The 24,059-nt window shown below is 37.0% G+C and overlaps 1 protein-coding gene across 1 annotated transcript in view; it reads right to left on the minus strand.

Moving 5' to 3' along the window:
- PTPRK (protein tyrosine phosphatase receptor type K) overlaps positions 1 to 24,059 on the minus strand; it is a 412,271-nt gene that overhangs the window by 264,573 nt on the left and 123,639 nt on the right. Inside the window, 1 exon segment of the mRNA XM_037391780.1 lies at positions 7,842 to 8,113. Within this exon segment, the coding sequence (XP_037247677.1) occupies positions 7,842 to 8,113 (272 nt within the window).

The following is a 24,059-nucleotide window of genomic DNA, read 5'->3' on the forward strand; positions in this document are numbered from 1 at the left end:
CCATTTAGCATTAGAAAAAGAAAATATTCAAAAAATCCATCAAAACAACCAACATATTGCAGTATAGTGTGCACAGACTACAAAAAAAATTCTTCTAGAGCATTTCATCTTGCCCTAATAATAAAAGGCAGAAAAGGACAAAGAGAAAGTTAAAGTGGCTGCATAATTCTCAGTATTACTTTTTATCAACATAGGCATTGTTGGTGGGAGACGGAGTGTCAGGAAAAAATCCAGACATCATACAATGCTTCACAGCAGAAATTACTTAACAATACACCTTACTAGTGATGAATTGACGAGTTCGGTCTTTTAAGTCCCTGACTCTTCAAGGCCACAAATTTGGAGGTTAATTGGTTTCCAATTTTTGAATTGCGGAGATTTTAGTAAACTTTTTGATAATGATGTAATACTGCACTACTAAACTTTTCCTTTTATTTACTTTCACTTAGGGGTAATCTGGAAACCCCTAGCAGAGCACAATTCATTACTCAATCTTTTCAGAACCTGTATAATGAAATAAAGTATTATCAACTTCTGTTTTCCTTTAAGCATCTTCTTCAAGCATGTATCACTGATCTCTGCCATAACCCTCTTTCATTCATTTCACTTTTCACGTGAATAAAAACATATTTTAAGACAAGCTGAGTGGAAGAGTGTATCATTGCCAACTCCTTGATAACATGATATTCACAGTTTTTCTCAGAAAGGGATGGGATCTTGCAGAAGCTGACAAAAATATGACAAAATCTGAGGTTCTTACATAACAATTATGCTTTCCAACTATATACAAAAATCCTAAAAAAAAAGAAGCCTTGACAAAAGGAACCATCCAGAACTTCTCTATTTACACACCGTGATTTAAGTCAATCTTCTGTTTCTGAAAAAGGGAAGTGAATTAAGCACACCAAGGTGGCTGATTAGCAATAGTGTGTTTTATACTTCACTGCCTGACAGTGCCTGCTGTATGATGGGGAGGGGAATGCTACAGGCTTTTCACAATCTTGGTAATCAAGGTTAATATAAAATTTGCATACCACCTTGTTGATGAGTAGAATGTTTCCTAGAAAAGCACTGAGGTTAGTCACATATATTTCATCAGAAATTAAGCACTGGCTAAAAATTTTGCATATTTATTTCAGAGTAACTATGAGTTTACAGTCAGTCACTTTTCCACCTGAGACTCTCAGGTAATTAAAGATAATTTATAACATGGACTCATACAGCACATTAACTCCAAACCTTTCACTGCCTCTGGAAATGCCACAGACCTACTAAAGTTTTGTCATCTCACCCTGAAGATAACGACTACCTTGCAGAGAATAAAGTCAAAATGCTCATTAGCTTCATTGACACTACATTACTCAGAAGAAAGAAAACTGAACACTTGCATGTATAGCCATGCAGTTCCTTACAATACTCCAGTGCATCAAGTATGACATTTCTACCTTAGTTTTAAGTTCAGATCATACATTTAACAAAGGAAATCCAGAAAACAGCAGAACAAAATAAAGTTGTTCACAGACTGTAATATAACAGAAAGCAAAGCAGTGGAAAAGACAGTGTTGAAAACTTAAACAAAGGAAAAGGAAAGGAGCAAACTTAGAAAAGCATGTTATTTCTGAAGAGCTACATTACAGCTAAAAGTTGCCTTTTAGACATACAAGCCATTTAGCTTCAAAGTCCTGCAATATCATTTTCTTCAGCACAGTACTAAGGATAGATCAATTTAAGTGATTGCTCAGACTCCATAGGTTCCTTAGCCTGTGAAATCCAAGGTGTCCAAAGTCATTTCTTCTATGCCCCTGGAATGCTGGGATGGTGTTCTCAGTGTTCTCTGCTTGCAACGGAGGAATATGGCTTGGGTCACTGATTTAGACAAGGTTGACAGCTTTTACCTGATTAAAAATAATCTCTGCTATTTCTAATTGTAAAAAAATTTTGATACTAATGTATTATATTTCACCTTTTTTAATGTAGCAGACCCCAAAACAAATTATCTCCAAAACAGGGTAAGAAAAATTGAATCCACCAATCTAGGAAAAATATTATATACATCTCCATATGACAATGTAAAAGTTCTTAAGAAAAAAAGAAAGGCAAGAAAAAAAAACAAGGGGGGGGGGGGAGACACAACAGACAGGGGAGAAGACAACAGCTTGTATCACCAACATTTCTTTGCTCTCCCACCACCATCATTCCCCTATCCCTCAGGAACTTCCTGTGCACGTAAATGAACAAACTGGATGGGAAAAAAAACACATTGTGGCCAACCTGCAGGACATACCTTACTGAAACAATGTCACAGCCCAGAACTAACAGGCAAAACCAGCACTGTTTCTAAGAAACAAGAGCGAGCTTCCATGAAATCTCCAATACTTACGGTGGGACTGGAAACCTGGAAGCTGGCACCTCAGCCATGAGGGGGCCTGTCTGAGCAATGCTCACTTTGACTCTGTGCACTATGATTTTCCAGTTTGAAGACTGGAACGAGACAGTATTTGTAGCAGTCCCTTGAGAGCTGCAAGTGCTTTGTGATCTACAAAACTAAATTATTAAAATGTGGCTGCTAATCACTCTGTTGGAACTTAAAATTTTTCTTTGTCCTTAGCGAATTGACAAACATCTCAGAAGAAATTAGACAGAAATGTGACAGATATGCTTGCACATTTCCATGTTTATCCTAACAGTTTAAAAAAAAAAAAAAAAGATGGAGATGGTGTTTTGTTTGTACTAACAAGTCTTAGAGAAGCAATAAGAAAGTTCATTATAAAAAAAGCATTTATCTGACTAAGTCTTCAGAAGATTTTCTTTCATTATACATTTTATTGATTAAGTGCTGTCTAGCAAGTAACAGTCAGGAGAACACTTTGGGGTTTACAAAGCATTTCTGACAAGAAAGCAACATCATTCCTATTTGGAGATATTTCCAAAGGGTTCCAATTTTCAAGCATTAGTGATACCGGTAAGCAACAAGACAGTCAAAAGTGCTTTTAACTGGTGAAAACTATGAGGGAAAGATGGAGAAAGACAGAAAGAAATGGATGTATAAGCCCTTTCATCGTGTACTAATGATCTAGGTACAAAATAGGTTATAAATTGTCACCTTAAGTTCTTAAAAGCCACAAAGTATTCTCAAAGGAGTTATTCCCAAAAGGAGTGGTAAAGAATGATGCACCTATACAAGGAGCATTTTGGTGACTTATACTACCTACCAAACACAAACTGTTCCAAGTTTAAGGGGGAAGGAAAAAAAAGCTGTCTCAGTTGAATAAATATTAACTTAGCTTTCTTTAATTATAAAGCTAGCCAATCTTTTCCTAAGACATTTTACTGCCTTCTGGTTTTAAAGAGCTTCTTTGCATTTTTGTGGTGCTACATAGTGTTTCAAGGTTACAGGCCATATACAATCAAGGACATTTGTCTTGTAAATAGGCAGTGAGATGTTGGGAGGATGGGTTTTTCTTCTTAAGTTGGCCTGTAACTCAGTTCTATCAAGTTCACACAGGTTGTACATACTTTCTGTGTTTTCCGCTAGCATTTAACTTGTTCCATTCCTTTCTTAGCTATTACCAACTGACTAAACCAAACCTAATCCCCTGCTTTCCCAACTTTTCTGCATGCAGGTTGTTTACAGCCTCATGTCTGCAAGTTTAGAAGTGATCTGATATCCAAAAAGGCAACAAATCCTCTTATTTCTCAAGAAATATTTAGTACTTTATCCGACATATGTACACACCATTATTGATTCTTCAATCAGCCTACCATACTCCTGTAGTACTTCTATTACATTTTTCAGACCTTTCATAAAGGAAAATAACTTCCAAAATCTTTGAGCAATTCAAACTTTTATGAAACCTGTAAATTATCAATATTAAAATAAAGAACAGATTAATTACCCAAATGAGGATTCACAATTCAGCAAGAAAATTATTTGGCTTCCTAGAGTCTTCTGTTAGTTTTTTAAATTGTTATGCATCATTAGCCTTTCTGAACTGATAAAAACTTCTGTGTGGTGCAGTTCACCGTTCTTACTTTGATATACTTTAAAGTGTAACCATCACTCCTATCAAGCCTGTATACTAGTCAGCCTATTTTTTTAAACTACAGAGCACTGTTACTGCATAATGACATTTCAGAGAGCCATAAAGAAACCAAATAATTAATTTTTTACAAGTTTGAGATTTATAGTTCCAAGTCAGAGTTTCTTTACCAGTTTCTGCTCAAAGGCTACAAAAAACAGAGTGGTGTAACAAAAAACCAAAACTGGAAAGCCCATGGTCCACATTGCAAAGTGGACTGCACGCTTGATTAAGCAAGGATGTGACCCTGTGGGAGCAAAAAAAAAATTGCTGGAGGGAAACACAAAAAATAGGATATAAGGGACTTTTGCGACACAGTGTTCAAAAACAAACAAACAAAAAACTTCACACAAGCCCAAACCCCAAATTCAAAAAGGATGACATAGGTAGCAAGGGAAGTGACAGAGCCAGAAAGGAAGAGACAGCCTTCAGCAGTTGGATAACTCCTACTGTGCAAAGCAGGAAAGAACAGGGAAATGAAAAGAAGCATTAGACAAAACAATGCATCTAGACAGGAATAAGCATCCTGTAACTCATCAAAATAAATTGATGAGTTATAATAGTAACCAACACAGACAACAGAGAGACAAAACTCCCAGCCAGTTACAAAGTTTAAACACAAGTCCCAAATATTTTTTCCTTTGAAGCAAACTTAAAGCAGGTCAAACCTGGCAATATTTCCAACACAGTGATAAAAAAAAGATTCCAGAATTAACAAGGATCAAAATCAAATCATAACCTTGATCACAAGGGATTCTCTAATGAAACCCTATTGCTCAACAGTTCATCCACATGTTAAAACAAGCAGAATAGAAGATGCAGATGCCTTGCTGGCAGGAGAGAAAAGACAGATTGTATCATTACAGGGCTGCCAAAACTCCCCAAGTGCAAAATATGACAATTGAAGAATTGCAGGCCCTATGCTTGGAGAAACCCACAGGAATGGTCCTAACATTGAACTGACATTAGAATTTCAAGTCATATATACTGTAGACACTAGAAGTTTAAATCATTCCCCACCCCCACAAAACAAAAAAAACAACAACAACAAAACCCCCAAACAAAGAAAAAAAAGAAAAAAAAGAAGGAAAAAAAACCCCACCACCACAAAAAATCCATGGACTACCAGGAATATAGAAAGGCACCACAGTGGTTCTGAAGTTCAAAGATTTTGAACCACGAATAGGCTTAAGGCTGGAAGCATATTCTGGGGAAGGTATGACCATGAGTTTGTCCTGTTTGTGAACTCTTCCACAAGCTTCCACTGTCATCTGCCATGAGAGACAGGATACGAAGCTAAACAAAAATTCAGCTTGATCCAGCAAAGCTACTGTAATAAACTGTACTATGTTTTGTCATAAAACAAGTATTTTTTAAAAACAGAGAGAGGAAATTTAAAAAAAAAAAAATCATTCAACAGAACACAGTTAAAGAAAGGCAAGTAAATGGATTAAAAAAATAGTAATCCTGGAAGTAAAGGGAAATGTTATGTCCATCCAAAAACGCATAAACTCTTTATATACTTATTACTGTATATATAAATATATATTACAGCAACATGCAAAAACACTGTGCTAGTTTTGAACAGGAAGCAATAAAGCTTCAACAGAGCACAGCAGAACACAGAAATGCTGTTCAGAAGCTAATTAGCCTAGGTGCAGCACTTCATTAGTACTATTAACATGGCCATCCTGCTAACTTCCAAGTCACCATATGAGACTTCCTTATAATTTAACCCATGCTATGCAGCCCCCACTCATCTCCACTCTCTTCCCTCACTTACAAGTGAAGGAAATGGCAATGAAGTTGACCTGAATAACAAAGTATATGCAAACAGTTGTGCTCCACAGTGATCTTTAGCAGTGAGTTTGCTTGTACAGGCCAGGATCCAATTCCCAGTTTAGTAAAGAACCACTTCCATCTTGTTATAAAAACCAGTGCTAGCTAGCCTCATTGACCAATAGGTAGATCAAAGAGCCAAAATCATGAGCTAGAGGTCTATAGCAAAAAATTCCTATGAGAAAAATGAAAAAAAATATTTCCATGCCAAAAAAACCCTCAACTCAAAACTAACATTAGACATTAAAAAAAAAAAGAATAATGAAGAGCAATATTGACTTTAAGACCTCAAAGGACCATCTAAACCCACAAAAATACTAGCCCTCTTTGTGCAAACAAGCAGGTGTGCATGAAGAGCATGCAGATTTCCCACCCTGTTTATAGAAGCAATTGTGCGCGTTATACTCAAAACAGCAAGTTCCATTAGCAGTTCTCCAGTCCTACTCCAGATTTATTTTTAATTTAAAAATAAACTGTGTTACACGTGATTTCAATATTCTGCTGGATGACCAAGCAAGGGAAAGAATGAATTTAAGTGCAGTCTATAGAGAGATAACGTGAAGGCTATAACATATGTGAAAAATGGCCATGTTGCTAAGATAAGGCCCCAACCACCAATTTCGTTGTCAAGCCCAGCCATCTGTCAGCAGAAACCTGATTTACTGCATATAATACTACTATATTTGATTACTACTGTACTGCTATAAAAGGCTCCTGTTTTTCTAAGCACACCAAAAGCTACTTTCTAGCAACATAAAAGGGTTAATAAAACACCTCCTCAGAAGCCAAGCTTTATGAAACCAAGTTTCAGAATTTTAAATCAAATTTTACCCAGTTTCAGTGTCACTGATAGATTCAATTCCTTTATAAATAAAAATATTAAAAACAGGGAAACAAAAACCAAAGAAAACCATAAAATTATAGTAAATGACATCAGTTTCACTACATAAGTAAAGCTGCTTGCAATGATATTTGGTTTTTTATGGACATTATTTTGATGGTGGACAATTGCAAAGAACTTTAGAAAAGGCACTTTACAAAACCTTCCTACAATATCACTATTCGGGAAAACCATTAATAAAGAGGCCACTTTGCTTTATTTGATAATTAGTCTGGACATCCAAACTGTTTGCAAGAACCCTAATGAACTGAAGCATCCTTAGACAGGGGCCTGTAAGCACTAGATACAACAATGACAACACCTCATGGTGTAACAACACAGATGACTGCATCTAATCCAACTCTTCCCACTCCTATACACCAGGACAAAAATGCCTGCATGTAAGATTCATCCTTCACATCAAATACCCACTGAGCAAAACAGCTGCAGGTACCTTCTCAGGTTAATCAAACAAATCAAATAACAGCATCTAGTAATAACAAGACAATTTCTCTCTCTAAACAACAGCCCTACACTGCAGGTGGTTTTGTCCCATAGCAAGCAAACAGGAGAAAAACACGTCCTGAGCAGCTGCTCATTAGGTGAGCACCATTCTGCCTGCACAGCAAATGAAGCAAATGTCATGTGGAAAAAACCCCAGAGTTTACGGTCATGTAATTATACATGGTAACACAGGCATATCCAAAAGAGGAGGGAACACAGGTACAAATTACAGTTACACAGGCAATTTATTTCTGGGAGGGTTTTTATCATTTTTTTTTTATGTTCCTGGACTTTAACCTTACCATTTCTTTTAATTAGTCTTGTTTTCATCTTATTTTTTTCCTATTATACAGTAACAGGTAACTTTAAACAATCACTCCTATATAAAATATCCAATCCCAAATAATTATTTATTCTGAACAGAACACTTTAGTTAAGAACATTGGGAAAATACTCTCAGAATCGACCAAAATGAACACAAACTGTATAGGACCTCGCCGTAAACGTTATAAAGCGGTGAGAACTTATTGCAAGCTTACCTGATACTCGTTAGGCCAGAAAGTGCTGACAGCCAACTCTGCTCGAAGCCAGTCTTTGCCAGTGGAGCCAGTGACGTTCCAGATGGGATTTGCCAGCGGCCCCTTGTTCACCCTAACCAGGATGTTCAAAGTGCCTGGGTTTGCTCCATTCTTGCTGTACAGAAGGTAGCTGAAATCGATGCAGTGAGTATCATTTTCTTTCATCGTTGGAAGCTGGAGTCGAGTCTTTTCTCCAGGGTCATGGTCTGAAGAAATCACTATCATGTATGATCCTAAACAAGGAGGGAGTGGGAAAGGAAAAAAGACACACAACAGTAGTAAAGAAAAAAATAAATCCTAAGAAACTGATTGTTCACTGTGAAAAAAGATGGAATGCATAGGCTTTCATATCCCAAAACCTCAAAATCCAAGAAAATCCAGCAAGCTATAAAATATCTAGGAACAACACTGAAGCAGTATCTACAGAAGACATTACATATCTCTGAGGACCTACATAGATGTTTCCACCTACAAACTTTTCTCTCTCCTGCTTTAGGATAAGATAATTGGAAATACGATCACAGATAGACTGAATAAGAATAATGAGGAGCAAAGCATCATCATTATCCTGAGATCACTGAGGCTACAATTCTCTCAACTTGCTCCACAGGTTTCCTGAAAATGAAAAATATGGAATAATGAAGTTGACATTCTTCAATGCAGCTTTACCACACCTTCTTCTACCCAGAAAGCGAGACAGACTTGAATTTTAGATACATTAGCAATAGAAATAGCTCACTTAGGACACCAAACCACATTTGTCCTGAAAAGTTGGGTTTGCTGCTCTGTTTGCCAATGGATTTGAGGGGATAACAGAAGTTTCTATAGCTGGAAGACAGCCCACCTTGTAAATTTATTTTACAAGCATACAGAAGAAAGAACAAGCTGAGCCTGTCCAGCTACAAAGGTAGAAAGCAGAAATCAGATATTTAAACAGGTTACACAGGACATAGTGATAAAACAGTTTGTCCTGCTGTTCTGCAGAATGGACTGTAAAGACAGGGCTACCAGCTATCCCAGCCCTAGAGCAGCCCCATTTCTTCAAGAGCAACAACTCCGCACTAGGTACTACCTAACGAATGAACCCCACAGAACAAAGCTTCCAAGACAGCACGCCAAGCAAAACTTTACAAACAAGTGAGAAAACCCAACTCTGTATATAATCTGAATCCTTGCTGCAGAAAAGTTTCCTAACCTCAACTTACCTACCCTCCGCTTAACGATTTGAGCAGCTTTGTGTTGACAAATTTCCGTTCTACTTTCAGGCCTAAAGAGCACCACAATAAAGAAACATTCCTCCTGAAGAAGATTCAGATGAGATCCATCAAAAAAACAGTTCAAAAATTAACTTAAATTTTACAGAAATCATAGGTCTGTGAGAACTTGCCCAAATGAGTATTCTCACAGAAGTCCTGCGAGTATGTACATGAATGAGCATTCATTGGTGCAAAAACTCTTAGGTTGCACCTAATATATTTGTATAAATTATTACCATTCTGTATATTGAGCATTGTCATTTGATTTTTAGGCAACAAGGAACTACTATGTTCCACTATGTTCTAAACAGTTGTATTAACCATTCTGAAAATTGCTGACAAGCTGTTGCTCAGGAAAAGATGAAAATTTATGTATGTGGATTAAGTTATCTGTGTGACATGCTAATTTAGTAGTCTGTAAAGCAATTCTGTGCTAAAAAATTTATAACACAAGAAAAGGCAACATTACAGAAAGGAAGTACAGTGCTGAGATCTTCATTTTTGATACCGATCTTAAAAAAAGGGGGTGGTGCTTAAAGAAAATTCTACTACAATGTAACATAACTAGCTCGTACTTAGAATTACATGCAGAATCCATTATTTGATTGATATTTTTATTAGAAAATTTGGCATAGGATCATCTCTTCATCATTAATACCCATTTATGAAGACACAAAGGAATCATTATACTATTTAGGTTTGCTGCTATCAGAATTCTTTAATGATTACGGTCTAGAATCAATTGATGATTTCACGATAGCTGCTCAGAAAAGCATTTGTAAACCATGTCCACTGGTGTGCCGTTTTTATGCCCCTCAACTCTACAATAAACTTGGTAGTATGCTTGTGGTGAGCTCTATCTTAATACATATGCTCTTCTAAGCACCTGATTATTCATAACTGACACACTACAGGACAGTATTTTCAATTTTTTCTTAATAAATACTACGCATATGGCAGGGGAAAGCTGCATGTCAGCAAATCAGGATTTTTTCCTAAATAAGTTAGAAAACTGAAAAGGATGAGGGAAAAATTACGAAGAGTCCTTTCCACGCTGTTAGCACTGATTCTCCACAGCTGTCTACATTGCCTCTTAGCCTTTGTTAAATTTATCTTACAAACATTTTTAAGCAATACACAGAAAGAAACTGATCTTTCCCTATACAAAATAAAGTTACTTTTAACATTTCTAAAGCTAAGATCAGGAAGCTGATAAACCTCACAACTTTTTCTGAAGGGAATCTGGGGTGGGGGAAGAAAGGAACTAAATGTAAAAATTGACCTTTGCAGAACTTTTGAAATGTTTTTTCTTTCAACTTATCTTAAGATAAAACCATTGGGAAGAAAATAAAACCACAATAAATTATAACAAATGAACTAGAATTATTTCAAGATCTTGTTCCTATAGTAAGGTAATCTGCTGTAGTCTTTGGAAGCTCCAACACACATTTTTCTCTGCATCAACACATTTTATAGTACTCCACTTTTTCAGGCTCATTTTTCATCATTTAAAAATACTTAGCAGTAAATTTGCATATATCTACATGTGTTAGTCCTACAGCATTTCATTAAATGCCCCAGACAACATTCATAAACCATTTATCACAAAGCCAAAGCATCTGTTCAGCATCTCACAAACTATTTCCCTCACTCCCCTTTTTTTCTAAACTTAAAAGGCTATATCTGATGAATGCACACAACTCCACTCCTTCCTCAGTTGTCTACTTACTCCAACAAAATCAAAAGCCAAAGCCAAAGTAAGGCGTACATCAAATTTATGTAGCTGAAAGTGACAAAAAAATATTTTCTAATAGCTTGCTTATAAAAGTAATTCTTTATTTGTAAAGAAATACTATAGGATTGAAAGAGTTAGCGAGTTTCCCCCAATTTATACATGCCTGTAATATCTTAAGCCAAAAATTTAAAACCTTAAGCAGAACTTAAACTCTAAATACTCTCCGGTGTTTTTTTGAAGCCAGTATTTCCTTTGACATTGAAAACTATTTTGTAGTACTATGCATGTAGCACAAGTTTCTGTGCAATCTTAAAAAAAAAAAAAAAAAAAAAAAAAAAAGAGGCCTCAAAGACAAATAGTAGACATTTTAGAAAGGACAGTGTTAGAAACAAAAGCTTTATAATTAGATATCCAGCAAGGTTGAAGGTAGCATAGCATTGATAAGACTAAGCTATAAAGTTTTCACATTTGAAAGGTATTGACTGATGCTAGTTTACTTCTATAAAGTAGCACCCAGTAGAAGAAGGATCACAGTGGGGATGCACCCCTATGAAAATAAGTACTCACAGAATTAGCACCAGATATTCCTTTCACATACCAAAATACACATATTTCATAAATGTTATTAGATATGAAGTAAAAGAAATAAACCAGTGCCAGAAGATTTGCCTTTGTTTTTTAAATAATTCATTAGCTACAGAAAACAGAAACTGTGTTGATTTGAGGTAGAAAGCAATTTATAACACTATCCAAATAAACGTCAAAATATATGGGTATTAAAAACAAGACTTTCACAGGTAATGTACACTCCAAGCGTATGCAGATATGGCCACACAGAGATCCCAGGTCCCAGGTGGTCAGGCAAACATCTGACCTGTTGTCACGTACAGCTAATGCAACGCCCAGCTGACCGCGTAAAACAGGCAGAGAACATGTATGTACAAATTATGAAAAATAGGCATAACTGCGGGAGGGGTGGGGAGTGGGAAGAGGATCACACACAGGAAATAAATCTGTAATACTGTATTATTACCAAGTCAAAAGTTTTCCATTAATAGCTGTATTTAATAAAGACATTACAAAGCAGACAAGAGGCCACTTGGCAGAGCTAACCAACAACTTTGATCGTTATTATTTGTAATATGGGCAAGGTACACAATCAAGAAGTGGTGTGCAAACCTCATCAAACTTCAAGCAACAGGGAACAATCAGCCAAGTATTTAATGTTAAAACAAAGGGAAATAATGAGAGGACAGTCAGTCTTAAGCTAGACAGTAAGGTATTGTTGGACTTTGCAGAAATGCAAAACATAAATGAGGGAAATGCTCACAATCTTATTAATCCCCAAGATTAACTAGCTATTTGATATTTTCAAACATTTGCTCTAAATGTTAGAGCTAAGTATTCACAGTGGCGCTCCAGGCTGGAGCAGGGGAACAGACTGAGGAGGAAAGGGCAGCAGAGAACAAGTGTCATGGATTGCCCACAGCCCCCAGTACCCATTCCCTCATGCTGTGGGCTGGAGCCAGGTGGAAATGAAGTTAATTTTCCCCCAAGTTGAGTCTGTTTTGCCTGTGACAGTAACTGGTGATACAGCAAAGAAATGATCACCCTGTCTCTGCCTTGATCCCTGAGATTTTCCACCTTATTTTCTCCCCTTGTGCTGTTGAGGAAGGGAGCAAAAGAGCAGCAGGGTGGGGGTTTGGCCAAGGTCAACCCACCACAAAAGGTGATTGCCAAAAAGGTAAAGAGTAGCAGTTAGATAGTGTTAGATACTGCATATATATGTTTTATTAAATCAGTGAAGACGGCTCTGTGATTTTTTTTCCCATTGTTGCTGGCCTAACAGATCAAGAACAGATAGATGTATTACACTATGCACACCTGTGTTTTTTGCAGACAAGAAAAATAAAAAACAAAACCACTGACCTGTGCTCTGTTTCCACTAGGAATTTACAAGAAGTCAATGCAAGTGAGTTGCCTTGTTAAAAGCGAAAAGGGGTGGAAGGGGAGGTCTGCTTATATCTTGGGCAATGAAGAAAAAGAAACTTAACATGAAAAAGCAAAAGTACATATGGTTTTTTTTCTTCTTACAAGGCAGAAAGGATGAATTTGCTGTAAGAAATTCAGGGTGAAATGTATCCAAACCCATTGTTTATACCTGGACAAAGAGCCAGAGCTCTTAGCTATTCTTTTCAGTCTATTTTTTCACCATGCCTAAGCACAGTCTTTAGTTACTCTGGTAGTAGGGCAGCTCGAAACGCTTCACAACTCATCAGTCATGTTTTTCTTGAAACATGCAGTTTGACACTGATGTTGCTTCACTCTCCTTTCAATAATTCCCAAAAGAGTCTTCCTTATCCTTGTGAGTTTACAATCTTTAAAATCTATAAAGCACGTTCTCTTCCCCCCAACATGTTTTAATTTTTCCTAGTTATAGTTTATCTATAATCCATCTTTAATGGATTAATCTTTAATCCAAATCAAATTCCGCCTTCTCATTTTTGCTTTTCTTCTCTGAAGTGCCTGCTATTTATTTGCCAGTTAAGAGATCCTAGTATTACTCCTGATGTAAAAGGTCAATCCAATTCTCTCCTGCACAGAATAGAAACATCAGAGTATGAAACAGCTAAACAGCACTGCTTCCTATGCCCTTACCCAGCTCATGTCAAGCATTTAACTTTAGGATCTGATTTTCAGGGAGATTTTGATGCCTATTCAGCGCTTATTCATGAACTCGCTAAAAGTAAACACAAGACAGACTTTTCCTTAGCCTTATTATTAAATATATCTGTATAACCCTCCCAGCTTTCACCATGTGTTGTTTATTTTGATAAGCATTGCATTTGATGTCCTAGCTCAGTGGCAAGGACAGATCATTTCAGAATAAATTAAATCCTTAACTAATTAGTTGTGAAAAGCCTTAGTTTTTATCCCCTACTGAAAACCACGCTTATCATCTAGCAGTTAATTGCAGGTAAGAAATCATGCTAAGATTTTTTAAAAATTAATAATCCTTAAATAAAATATGCCTGCTGTAATATATCAATGTGGCAGATCAGTTTCCCAATAAAATTATTTTCTCTCACTTCCTTGCTCCCTGAAAAACAGGTTTCTATTTGAAGTGTGAAACTTGCAATTTTCAGCAGGCTGGTCTTCAGCTCCTGCAAATCTTCTTTTCTCCAAAGTAGTACTTACTGTCAAACCATCTCCTTTTTGAGTGCACACTGTGGTAACTTCTCTGCCTGTAGGTATGCTCCTTCAGTTACTAGGACACAATCATGTCACCTTCAGGTGGAGGGGGTGGGAGGAAGAATTCAGCAAGTTCTTAATTTTATATGCAACTAGATTTATGGCTACAGAAGTGGCTTCAACTTCATGGTTTGCTGATGGGGGAAAAAACTCCAATACACGACCCGCTGCAGAAGGGAGTAATATGAAAATGCTTAAATAGATTCATAGAAAAAGATCATGGAAAAAGAAGTCTTCCCCATAAAGTTAAAAGAAGGGGTTGTGTTTACTTCATGACAACTGTCAATGGCATGAGGTGGAGAGTCAAGGTACTTAAGTGCATTATCCTAAAGCTTAGGGCTATATAATCTTTTTATTTAATTTTTTCACAACTATGTAATGTTATAGTCCCCAATTAGGTTTCAGGCAACCTTTATGGAGACAGTGGGCAATAAACTGGCACCAAAACACAGAAATAGGCTTGAAACTGGAAGTAGACCGCAAGCAGAAAAAGTTCAGAAACATCTATATTAACTCACAGAAAATTTACTTTCTCCACACACTAGTATCTATGCTTATTTTGTTCTTCAGAGAACACTGATCATTTCACAGAGGGCACTTTGCATGTATTTCTGTAATTTGCAAGAAGGCAAAAAGTAAAGGCTTATGATAAAACCTCAAAAGCTATTATTTTTTTCTTCTTGCAGGAAGGATATTATTAAAAAAAAATAAAAAGAGAAAGAAAAAAACCCCAATGAGTAAATTAAATATACTCAAAGTAAAACTCCATCTGTTTGGGTTAAAACAACAAAAAAAAAAAACCAAAAAAACAACCAACCAAAAAAACCCACACACCAACACTTCACCATTATACCCTCCTCCTCTTCCTTTCTCCTTCCATTACCCAACACATAGTGAACATCTGCCACCCTAGGACAGATTAAAAACAGTATCAAAGAAATTATGAAGAAAAACTAGAGACAACATTAAGCTTTCCAATTTTAGTGCCCTGCCCCATCAGTTCAGTTTCACGCCTTAAGGAATATATCTAGAACTTAAACACAAAGACACTATAATCCCACTTAAAATGCATTACTCCATACATGTACAAAACATGCAATATCATTCTTGTCTGGTTTCTTTGACAGTCAGCTGCCTTCATTTAAAAAACTTCCAAAATAACATTACTGGTATTAACAACAACACAGCTCTCCAAAATCTCTCTAAATGGCTACAATTCAGAGGTGTCTTTCCACACACTTCACTTGCTTGCAGTATTATTCCCTACACAAGACTCAAATTGTTGAAGGCTTGTTTCAGTTCCTTTAGAAACTGTCAAAATGAAAGAAGGAAAAAATAAGGATCACCAATTTCAACTTCCCTGCATATTTCGTTGCCAGTGCAACACAACTCAAATGCAAGACAGACAAGTCTGAATTTACTACAAAGATTAAAAAAACCAACAAACACAACATGAAGACACGTGAATCTTTTCTTGAGAACGGAAGGCGCTTTTTTTCTACTTCCCTTAGAGAATGAGAATTATTAGAATAACCAACCCCAAACAGGCCATTTAAGCTACATCACGTAAATAAAGGCGAGTACTTACTCATTCAGTCAGAAACTCAGCCTAATGGACTGCAATAGCTCATTAGTTTTGCACAGACACTGCAATCATCTGACAAGAAAAGGTGTCCTGCCTTCCAGCTCGTACTTGATGATGACAAAAGCACTACTCTCCAGCAAGGTCAAGTAACTGGGATTCCCCCAGTTTTCACATCCATGGAAGTCAAGCAACAGGGAGACAGCTTGACAAGGCAGCACAGGATAAGACCAATGTAGGCAAGGTAAATAAATAAAAGCAGCACCAGGTCAGCCACAGAATTAGTATCACAGGTGCCACAACAGTTCACTTTTTTCACATAATTCACAATTATGATACTACTGGCATACTATTATGACTCATGACTTGTCTATTCTGTAACAACAAAATGTTTACCGATTAAAAGGGAAAAAAGGGAAAGAAAAAACCCAAAACCCCACGCTTCAAAGGTATGCTACTATTTGGAACAAAATTTATTAATAAAGTTTTGACTGAAAATCATTCCTCAGGCTATAAGCAGCTACAAAAGTTCTGCTCCCCTTATCAACATTTTACATATGAATAAACATGAAAAATACACACTTTTGAAGTGTTTGAATTTCTGGTTTTCTTATACATAATGGCAGCTTCCTGTGGATTTGTTTGTACTGATGCAGATAAAGAAAACTATGAGAGAGAAGTTTCTGAGTAGGATAATTTAAGTCTTTTCACCCTGTTTTTTTCTTTTGATAGATCTTTAGCAAATACATAGGCTTTAAGCACTCCAAAATCTGAGACAGAAAAACGTCAGCAACCAAAATTTGTAATGCAAGTTTGCAGCATCTATACAAAAGAGCATTTATCTTACAGTGTGCTCCTTTGAACAGTCTCTTCCAAAAAAGTATTCAGAAAATGACATTTGATACGGTGCATCAGGCAAGTTTACGAAAGGACAATGTTACTGAACAGTAAGCTGCATTTAAGTAACCAAAAGGCACATAGAATCATTTCATATTTTTGGGAGAATTAATCAAGGCACTCGATCATGCATTTGTAACATCAGCATCTGTGAATGGATGGCTAAGATGAAAGTAACAGCAGCTTCAAGCCATCTGAAATGTTGTTGTAAACTCGTAAATATTGCACAAGTGGTGGCACAGCAACTCTATGACACTTAAATCACCCAAGGGGCTGTTTTTTGCTGCCCAAAAAGCAGCATATATTGGTCAGCTATCTGTCTGGAAGAAAATGTGTATTTTAAGCAAAACTTCCAAAAAACCTACTAACTCTACAACAGTACCAACTCAATAGAAAGTTAGCCAACTGGGATATCAAATAACTGGGTCTGCACAGCCTAAAGCCAGTAAGATGTTCCAATGTGCAGCTGCTCCCAGAGTGGCAGCTGACACTGCCAAACCTCATGGCATTCTGCACCTCCTGGGGAAAATTCAGTCCCATGAAGACACAGACACCTACAAACACTTGCAACAACTTCACTGTATGAAATACAGGTGCAGAAAAGAGTTGAAAGCCATTTTGCTCCACCATGGCTGTAAACTGTTCTGATATTACTTGACTGGATAAGATGAGCCATAATGCACAGACAGACATCATCTCCCTGCACGTTAGTTTTGTTCCACCTATTTTTGTGGCAAACTTTCCAGGATGAAAGACCAATGTTAGCTGTTCTGTGTCCACCTATAGGACTACAATCACACCATATCATCACCACTACTAAACGTAAACTGATCACCCAAACAGACCTTCAGCCCAAGGGGTATTTAGATTTTTCAAATGCTGGTTAAAGGGACACACTTTTCTTTACTGAGATGGTTACAAGCAAAGATCAAATTAGCCACTTCCTCTGAAGAATATTATTTATTTGGAAATAAATTGAAATTTCAAAATAATATATGTATTCTAAAGGTAGACAGTCTTATAGAAAATATAAGTGCTGAGCATTTGCGTAAGCCTTCGGTGTAACGTGTGTTTGCTGTGGTGCACAAAAGCAAGTTCATGGAGTTCATGTTCACCAATGTCAGCCGGGGTGACCTGGAAGCTCACTGCCACTGAAACACAAAAGGCTTTTCCTCCCAGCACACAGATACACCCCATATCCTCCTCCATCTGTGCTCACTGGACCCTTGCATCAGGCAAATCAACATCTGATCCAGAAAAAATTATCAAGAGTTTCTTGTCCCCTCTTGAGAGAAGTAAGGGGACAGCAAAGTTTGATTTCTTCCCAGGTGAGGAAAATAACTGACTCCTGGAATGGGCCAACAAGCACCACAGCAAGGTGGAGATACCAGAGGAAACTGCAGCATTCATATTCAGAGTGTCTTTAACATACTAATCATTCTTCCAAAAGAAACATTATTTAGAGCATGTTAAGACAGAAATTAAAGTAGTCGTTCCTTGGATGAGGGTGTGACAGCAGACAATAAGAATTAACAATCTGATGAGAATACCACTCCCACGGATCACCAACAGTTAAGTAAGGGCTCAAAAGCTGTAACATTACCATATATGATAGCAGATTATAATTGTTATTATAGACCTTTTAAAAGAGCCCATTTTATGCCCTGTATTTCTTGAAAGCAGTGTTAGAATTTACTTAAAGCATGGGAGGTTTATAAAATAAGTTTCATTAGGTTTTGCGGGGGGGGGGGGGGTGGTAAGTGGAAGAATATGCATTCCTTTACTTTGGATCACTTTTTCTTGGCAACAAATAATAGTTTTTCCTGCTATTAAAACAATTTTCCTCAGACCTTTGCTTTATGCAACAGCAACCTGAAGAATCATCTTTTACTTTCAGGTTTTATTCCTTTTACAGGTGTAGGACTTACACTTAAGGAGCTGTATATCCCTTGATTAAATGCATGACATGAATTAAGAACCAGCAACTGCTAAGAGTTACCACTGATAAGAGTTTTGAGAAACAATATAGAACAATATTTAAGTTGTGGAAATAATACTTACTTATATATTCAGAAGATAGGTCTAACAGCAAATTACTACCTCTTCTTCAGAATATCACCCATCCATCGCCCCCTCTGAAGTACGTATCTTACTTTGCCTTGATTCATGCTCCAGTTGAGAATAACCAGCAGTCATGTCTTTATCAATACCACTGCAGTACTATTTAGTGAACTTAAGTACTTGACTAAGAAAAAAAAGCTGGAAACCTTTAAGTTTATTATTTGAAGTCTTCAGTCTCTCTTCATACCACCAACTACATACAGATATGCATATAACTGAAATAAAATCTCAAGCAATTTAACAAGTGTGGTACAATAAAACTGAATGCCCCAGAAAGGTATGAATTTTAGAGATGGAAAGGAAAAGGTTAAAAAAGGAACATCTACAGACAGCTACTTTTGGAATTTCTTTTCATTTTCCAGTTACTGACTGTGATGTTGATATTGCAAGTGCAAGCAACCCTATAATGCATCTCTATGATAACCGTAATAAATACTCAACACCACGTAACGAGAACAGGAAAAATCCACAGATCCTACATATGCAAAAAATGCATTGAGGAATCCTATCCAAGAATAAGAGGGATTCATAATCCATCACATTAAATACCATGGAAACAAGATTAAAAATCCTAAATATCTGCTGTACACCAGAAAAAATTCATACAGGCAATAAAACTAACTGAAACAGACAAGAAACCCACCCAAAACACAGTTGAAGCATTTGTCTTGATCCTCTAAGCAGGCTTAGAAAATACATACAAAAACTTAAGTTCAGAAATTAGAATTCCTTTCTCTCTTAGATGCTGGAGCTCACAGTTAAAACAGACACACGGGTTTTATGGTGTGTGACAACTCTCGTCATGCTTCACCTCTTGCTAACAGCCCTCCGTTCCACACGTCAACTACTCTTCTCTCCCAAATGCTTAAACTGATTAGCATTAAAACATTACATCCAGAGCAATGATTATAACCTGTGCTTAGTCTGATGTTTGCTGCATCTCCATCAGGCATGATGGAGGCTAGGACATCTGAGAGGTCATCACATTTTCCAGCAGAATTAGTTGTTTTAAAAAAATGAATAGATAAATAAATAAGCTCTCCATATAAAATCCTTGCCTTTCAAATTATATTAGCAGCTCAATTGGGTTTACACTCTAGTACACACCATCTTTCTTCTACAGGGAAATACTTTTGAGATGGATGGAAACAACCCTATCTATTATAAAAATCACTCATGCTAACATACTAGCATTTTTTTATGGTGTTTTGAAAGAAATGATTGGGCTCAGTGTTCAGCAATAGGAACAGCAGCAAGGAGAAAGACTGCATATAAACTAGGACTGCTGTTTTACAGAAAACTTGGAAGTTCACAGCTATTAACGCGGTTTGGTAGTTTTCCTTGTTGTTCGGGGGATTTTTGTTTTGGTCTCAGAACACATCTCGGTTTATGAAGATCAGCATCTTTCCTCTTGATAGCACACTTTCCAATTAATAAGATTTGAAACAGCTTTTTGCTTCCAAATAGCTAGTTCATACATGCTAATGCTATTTAAATCCTCCTGTTTTGAATACTGAAGTACACAATGCCAACAAAAACACTAAGCATATTCATCCAAGCCCTTAAAACATTATCCTACCTGCATGAGGTTACTAGCTAATGCTAGACACCAACTAATGTGATTAACATAAAGGTCTAAAAAATACAAAACTAAGAAATCTACCAAAGATATACCATATGATGGACGAGAACCTAGTCTCCGTTTCAAAGAACTTGTGAACTTTTAACACTGATATTCATTAACCAAACACTAATATTCATTAGTCAAACACTGTACTTAATCGTAAGAACTAGGAATTGAACCCATGTTCCAAATTTCTTTTGCAATTGAGTTATTTCACATTTTGTTTCTCCAATGACAGTACAGATACCATGGTACAAAGTCATCGAAAGAGCTATTTAATTTTTTGAACTACAATTAATCTTTTAAAAGAAGTTTTTGCACTTGTGCTTCCTAAGGGAATGTATAATTTATCCTCAACTAAAAGTGTAATTCCAGTCTCTAAAACTTTTCTTCCAGCATTAGAATTTGCTGAAACTGTAAAGAAAATCTGATAGCTCTTAATTCTGTCTTCAAATATCTTAAATGTCCAAGTAAGATATATAGAGTCAAGTGTCAAGAAGCATCTCAGAAAACAAAGAGATAAATTTTATAGCATCATCTTCTAACACTAAACTTTTTTTTTAAAAAAAAACATCTCTTCCTACGAAGGCAATATCAAACAAATTTAGAAAACAAGCACAAGTATTAATCACAACAAAGTAGGTTGTGGGTTGTTTCTGGGGTTTTGTTGTTTTTTTTTAAAAAAAAAAAAGCTTTTAAAATAAAGATAAAATATTTATTTCTTCTTATGCTTTACCTATCAGTGCTCCTAAGACTGATTAAGAGCTAACCAGAATCTTCCCTATTCAGAATGGAAATCCACAACAAATAGGGAAAGAAAAAGAAATGTAGACTCTTTCCAACAAAGAGATAAAAATAGGAAATAAAGTATGAGTATTGTTAGCTGACAGGTTCTTCTCTCACAGACAGAAGACACACAACTTTTCCTGGCATTTATGCACATACGGACATTGCAGAGGGGAAAACTGTGACAGTAGACAGGAGAGCACTTAGATTCTGGTAAGAGACAGTTATTAAGCATCAATTCCAGGATCCAATTAACATTTTAGCTAATCACCAACCTGAATCTCTCTTACTGCAATTTAAGATTATTACTGCTTAACCTATTACCAGCCAACATGAAGACTAGGTTACCACCTTCTTTACACTAACCTTTTACCTTTTGAAAGCTTCCATTTCCTTTTTCTCTCCTGTAGAAAATACAATCATAATTTCTTTAGGCTTTCCAGAAAGGATATGTTGCTATCCAGCCCTCTGTAATTTCTGCTGCTTTCCTCTGAGCTTTCCCAGAATAGGAATGCTCCTTCCATGCTCCAAACTGAATACAGGTACCTATTCTTCTAACTGCACTAAGGAAAAAAAACAACAAACCAGTAAGACTACTTTATGTAATTTTAATACAGAATATCCTACACAAAGCAGTCACAACAGCTGCCTTTTCTACAACAGTGCAACAATGCGGATTCACATTTGATCAGTTGTTCACTGCAACCACAAAAACCATCCACTGCAAATCTACTGCTTCACCTTACACTCAAGCTGCGGATCATTCCACTCAAGTTTAGTTGCAAGCCTGCATGCACAGTTTCACAAAATAATTTCTTTTTCATTTTTCTTTCAGTTCTTCTTGATTAGTGGTACCCCAATACACCACAGTCATTTTGAACCCAGATTACCCTCAAACAGGTTCACAGGCGCAGTAACCTCGATATTTTCAGCAAGTTCAAATGACACTTGTTCTTCCATCAACCGTGGCACTGACAAAAATATTAAGAACGGCTGGATACTATGTGTTTTTGAAACAGCTTTTCACCTACCATAAAGCAGTTTCCGTTTCATCAAGGAGTTTCTTCCCTAAGCTTAATAGAGCAAGCATTGCAGAGTGACATGTTGTATGTACTGCTTCCCTCTTTTCTCCTCATATATTTAGAGAAATACATCTGCACTTCATTAAATATTATGGAACTTCCTTCTCCATACTCCCCAGCATGTGTACACTGGCTCACTACCACAACAAATATACCGTCACATTGAGAGGTGGTTAAGGAGCTGAAGATCATCAGCTTTGCTGGACAGAAGACACTGTTTCAGTGCCTAGCTCTCAGCTGTCCAGTCAGGTCAGCAGCAGAAGCAGCTACGCCCTGTCCCCCAGGGCCCAGCCAGGACACCCACAGGTAACTCCATCCAGGCTATCCAGTTTCTGCACACCTGGCTTGCTCGCCCCCCAAGCCCTGTGTGTAACCTCCACAACTCCAAGACACAACTGCCCCCACATCCCTCTTTGTGCTTCAAAATACTAAGGGTAGGGGATGGAAGGAAGGGGGGCTGCAATTCAGTAGCTTTTGTAGCATGATGCAAAGGCTACGGCTGCACAACTCAGGCTAGCCTTTTGGAAGGAGAAGACATGATGAAATGCTGGAAGGCAACATGAGGCATGAACTGCAAGAGAGCACAACACCCGTGCTGCCAGCCAAGCAGTGCCCAGAACTGCACCTCGAGGACTTGGGGGTCAGGTAACACCAGGCCAGCGCAAAGGGCTGCACAGCCAGGAACCACGAGGGAAGGAGGTCAGCTGACAGCATAAACACACCACATCATCTTTAGGTGCATCTTACTCAACTACAGACTACAGTATGAATGCAAGTGAAGACACCCACAGATATGGAAAGTGTTTGCCCCTATTAAAGCGAAGTTTACTGTGACACAGCTATCTCTATTTTGAATGTTAATTCATCAAGCAAAAATTAGAGACCAACAACAGAAGCTCGTTATACATTCTCATCATCTACTTCATATAGGAATCAGCTGTTGGGTTTGGGACTTATTATTTGGTTGGTTTCAGGAAAACTACTAGTAGCCAAGTGCATTAAGTACAGGCTGAGAAAGGCAAGGTGGAAAAGGATTCCAGTGACTATAAATGCAAAAAGCCATTCTGACTCTATAAATCTGCAATCTCAATTTCCCCCATTCCCTTCTGCAATGTTCCGATTATTACATGAAACACAAATAAATAAATGCCCAGCAATTCAGGGACCTACAGGAACAATTAGGCTGCACAGCCTGGGTTGGGATAAGTCCTTTGTCTGAACAAAAAGCAAAACAAGTAAACACTTAAAATACCTTTAAAAGCTAAAAATACTTTTTGAAGTCTACATAGCTAATAGAGACCATTTATTTCTTTCAGTGTCAGGTACTAATCACCATTTCAGTGTAAATCTACTAAGAAACTTATCAGAATAAAAATAATACATTGAGAAATGCAAGTTATATTTTGAAAGCAAATATTTTTTTTCTTTAATATAATCAAGCATTTTTGTAATATGCAACATAACAGTGAGGCAAGGCTTGCAGCAACTGTATGGCTCAGTTGTTTAGCAAAACACGAATTAAGGCAGTGCAGGTGGCTACGGAAGTATTCAATAATGTTTAATTTTAATGAACCAATTTGAACAATGTAGGATAAAATCAGCATATAAAATGATGCATATTGCTGGAATTATCAAGAGAAATGCCTCTCTCCTGCAAGGTTTCATTTTTCTCCACAAAAGGCACCTTTAGAGATTGTGGGTATACAGGGATATATGGGGAGGGCGAAGCCAACAGAAACAAATAAAAGCATATACTGAATTCACATAATATCTACACCTATGTAATGCCAGACATCAGTAGTCTCTCTCAAACAATTACTCCAAACTGTCCTTAATTTTACGCT

The sequence above is a fragment of the Falco rusticolus genome, chromosome 6, assembly GCF_015220075.1.
Source record: "Falco rusticolus isolate bFalRus1 chromosome 6, bFalRus1.pri, whole genome shotgun sequence".
Lineage (NCBI taxonomy): Eukaryota > Metazoa > Chordata > Aves > Falconiformes > Falconidae > Falco > Falco rusticolus.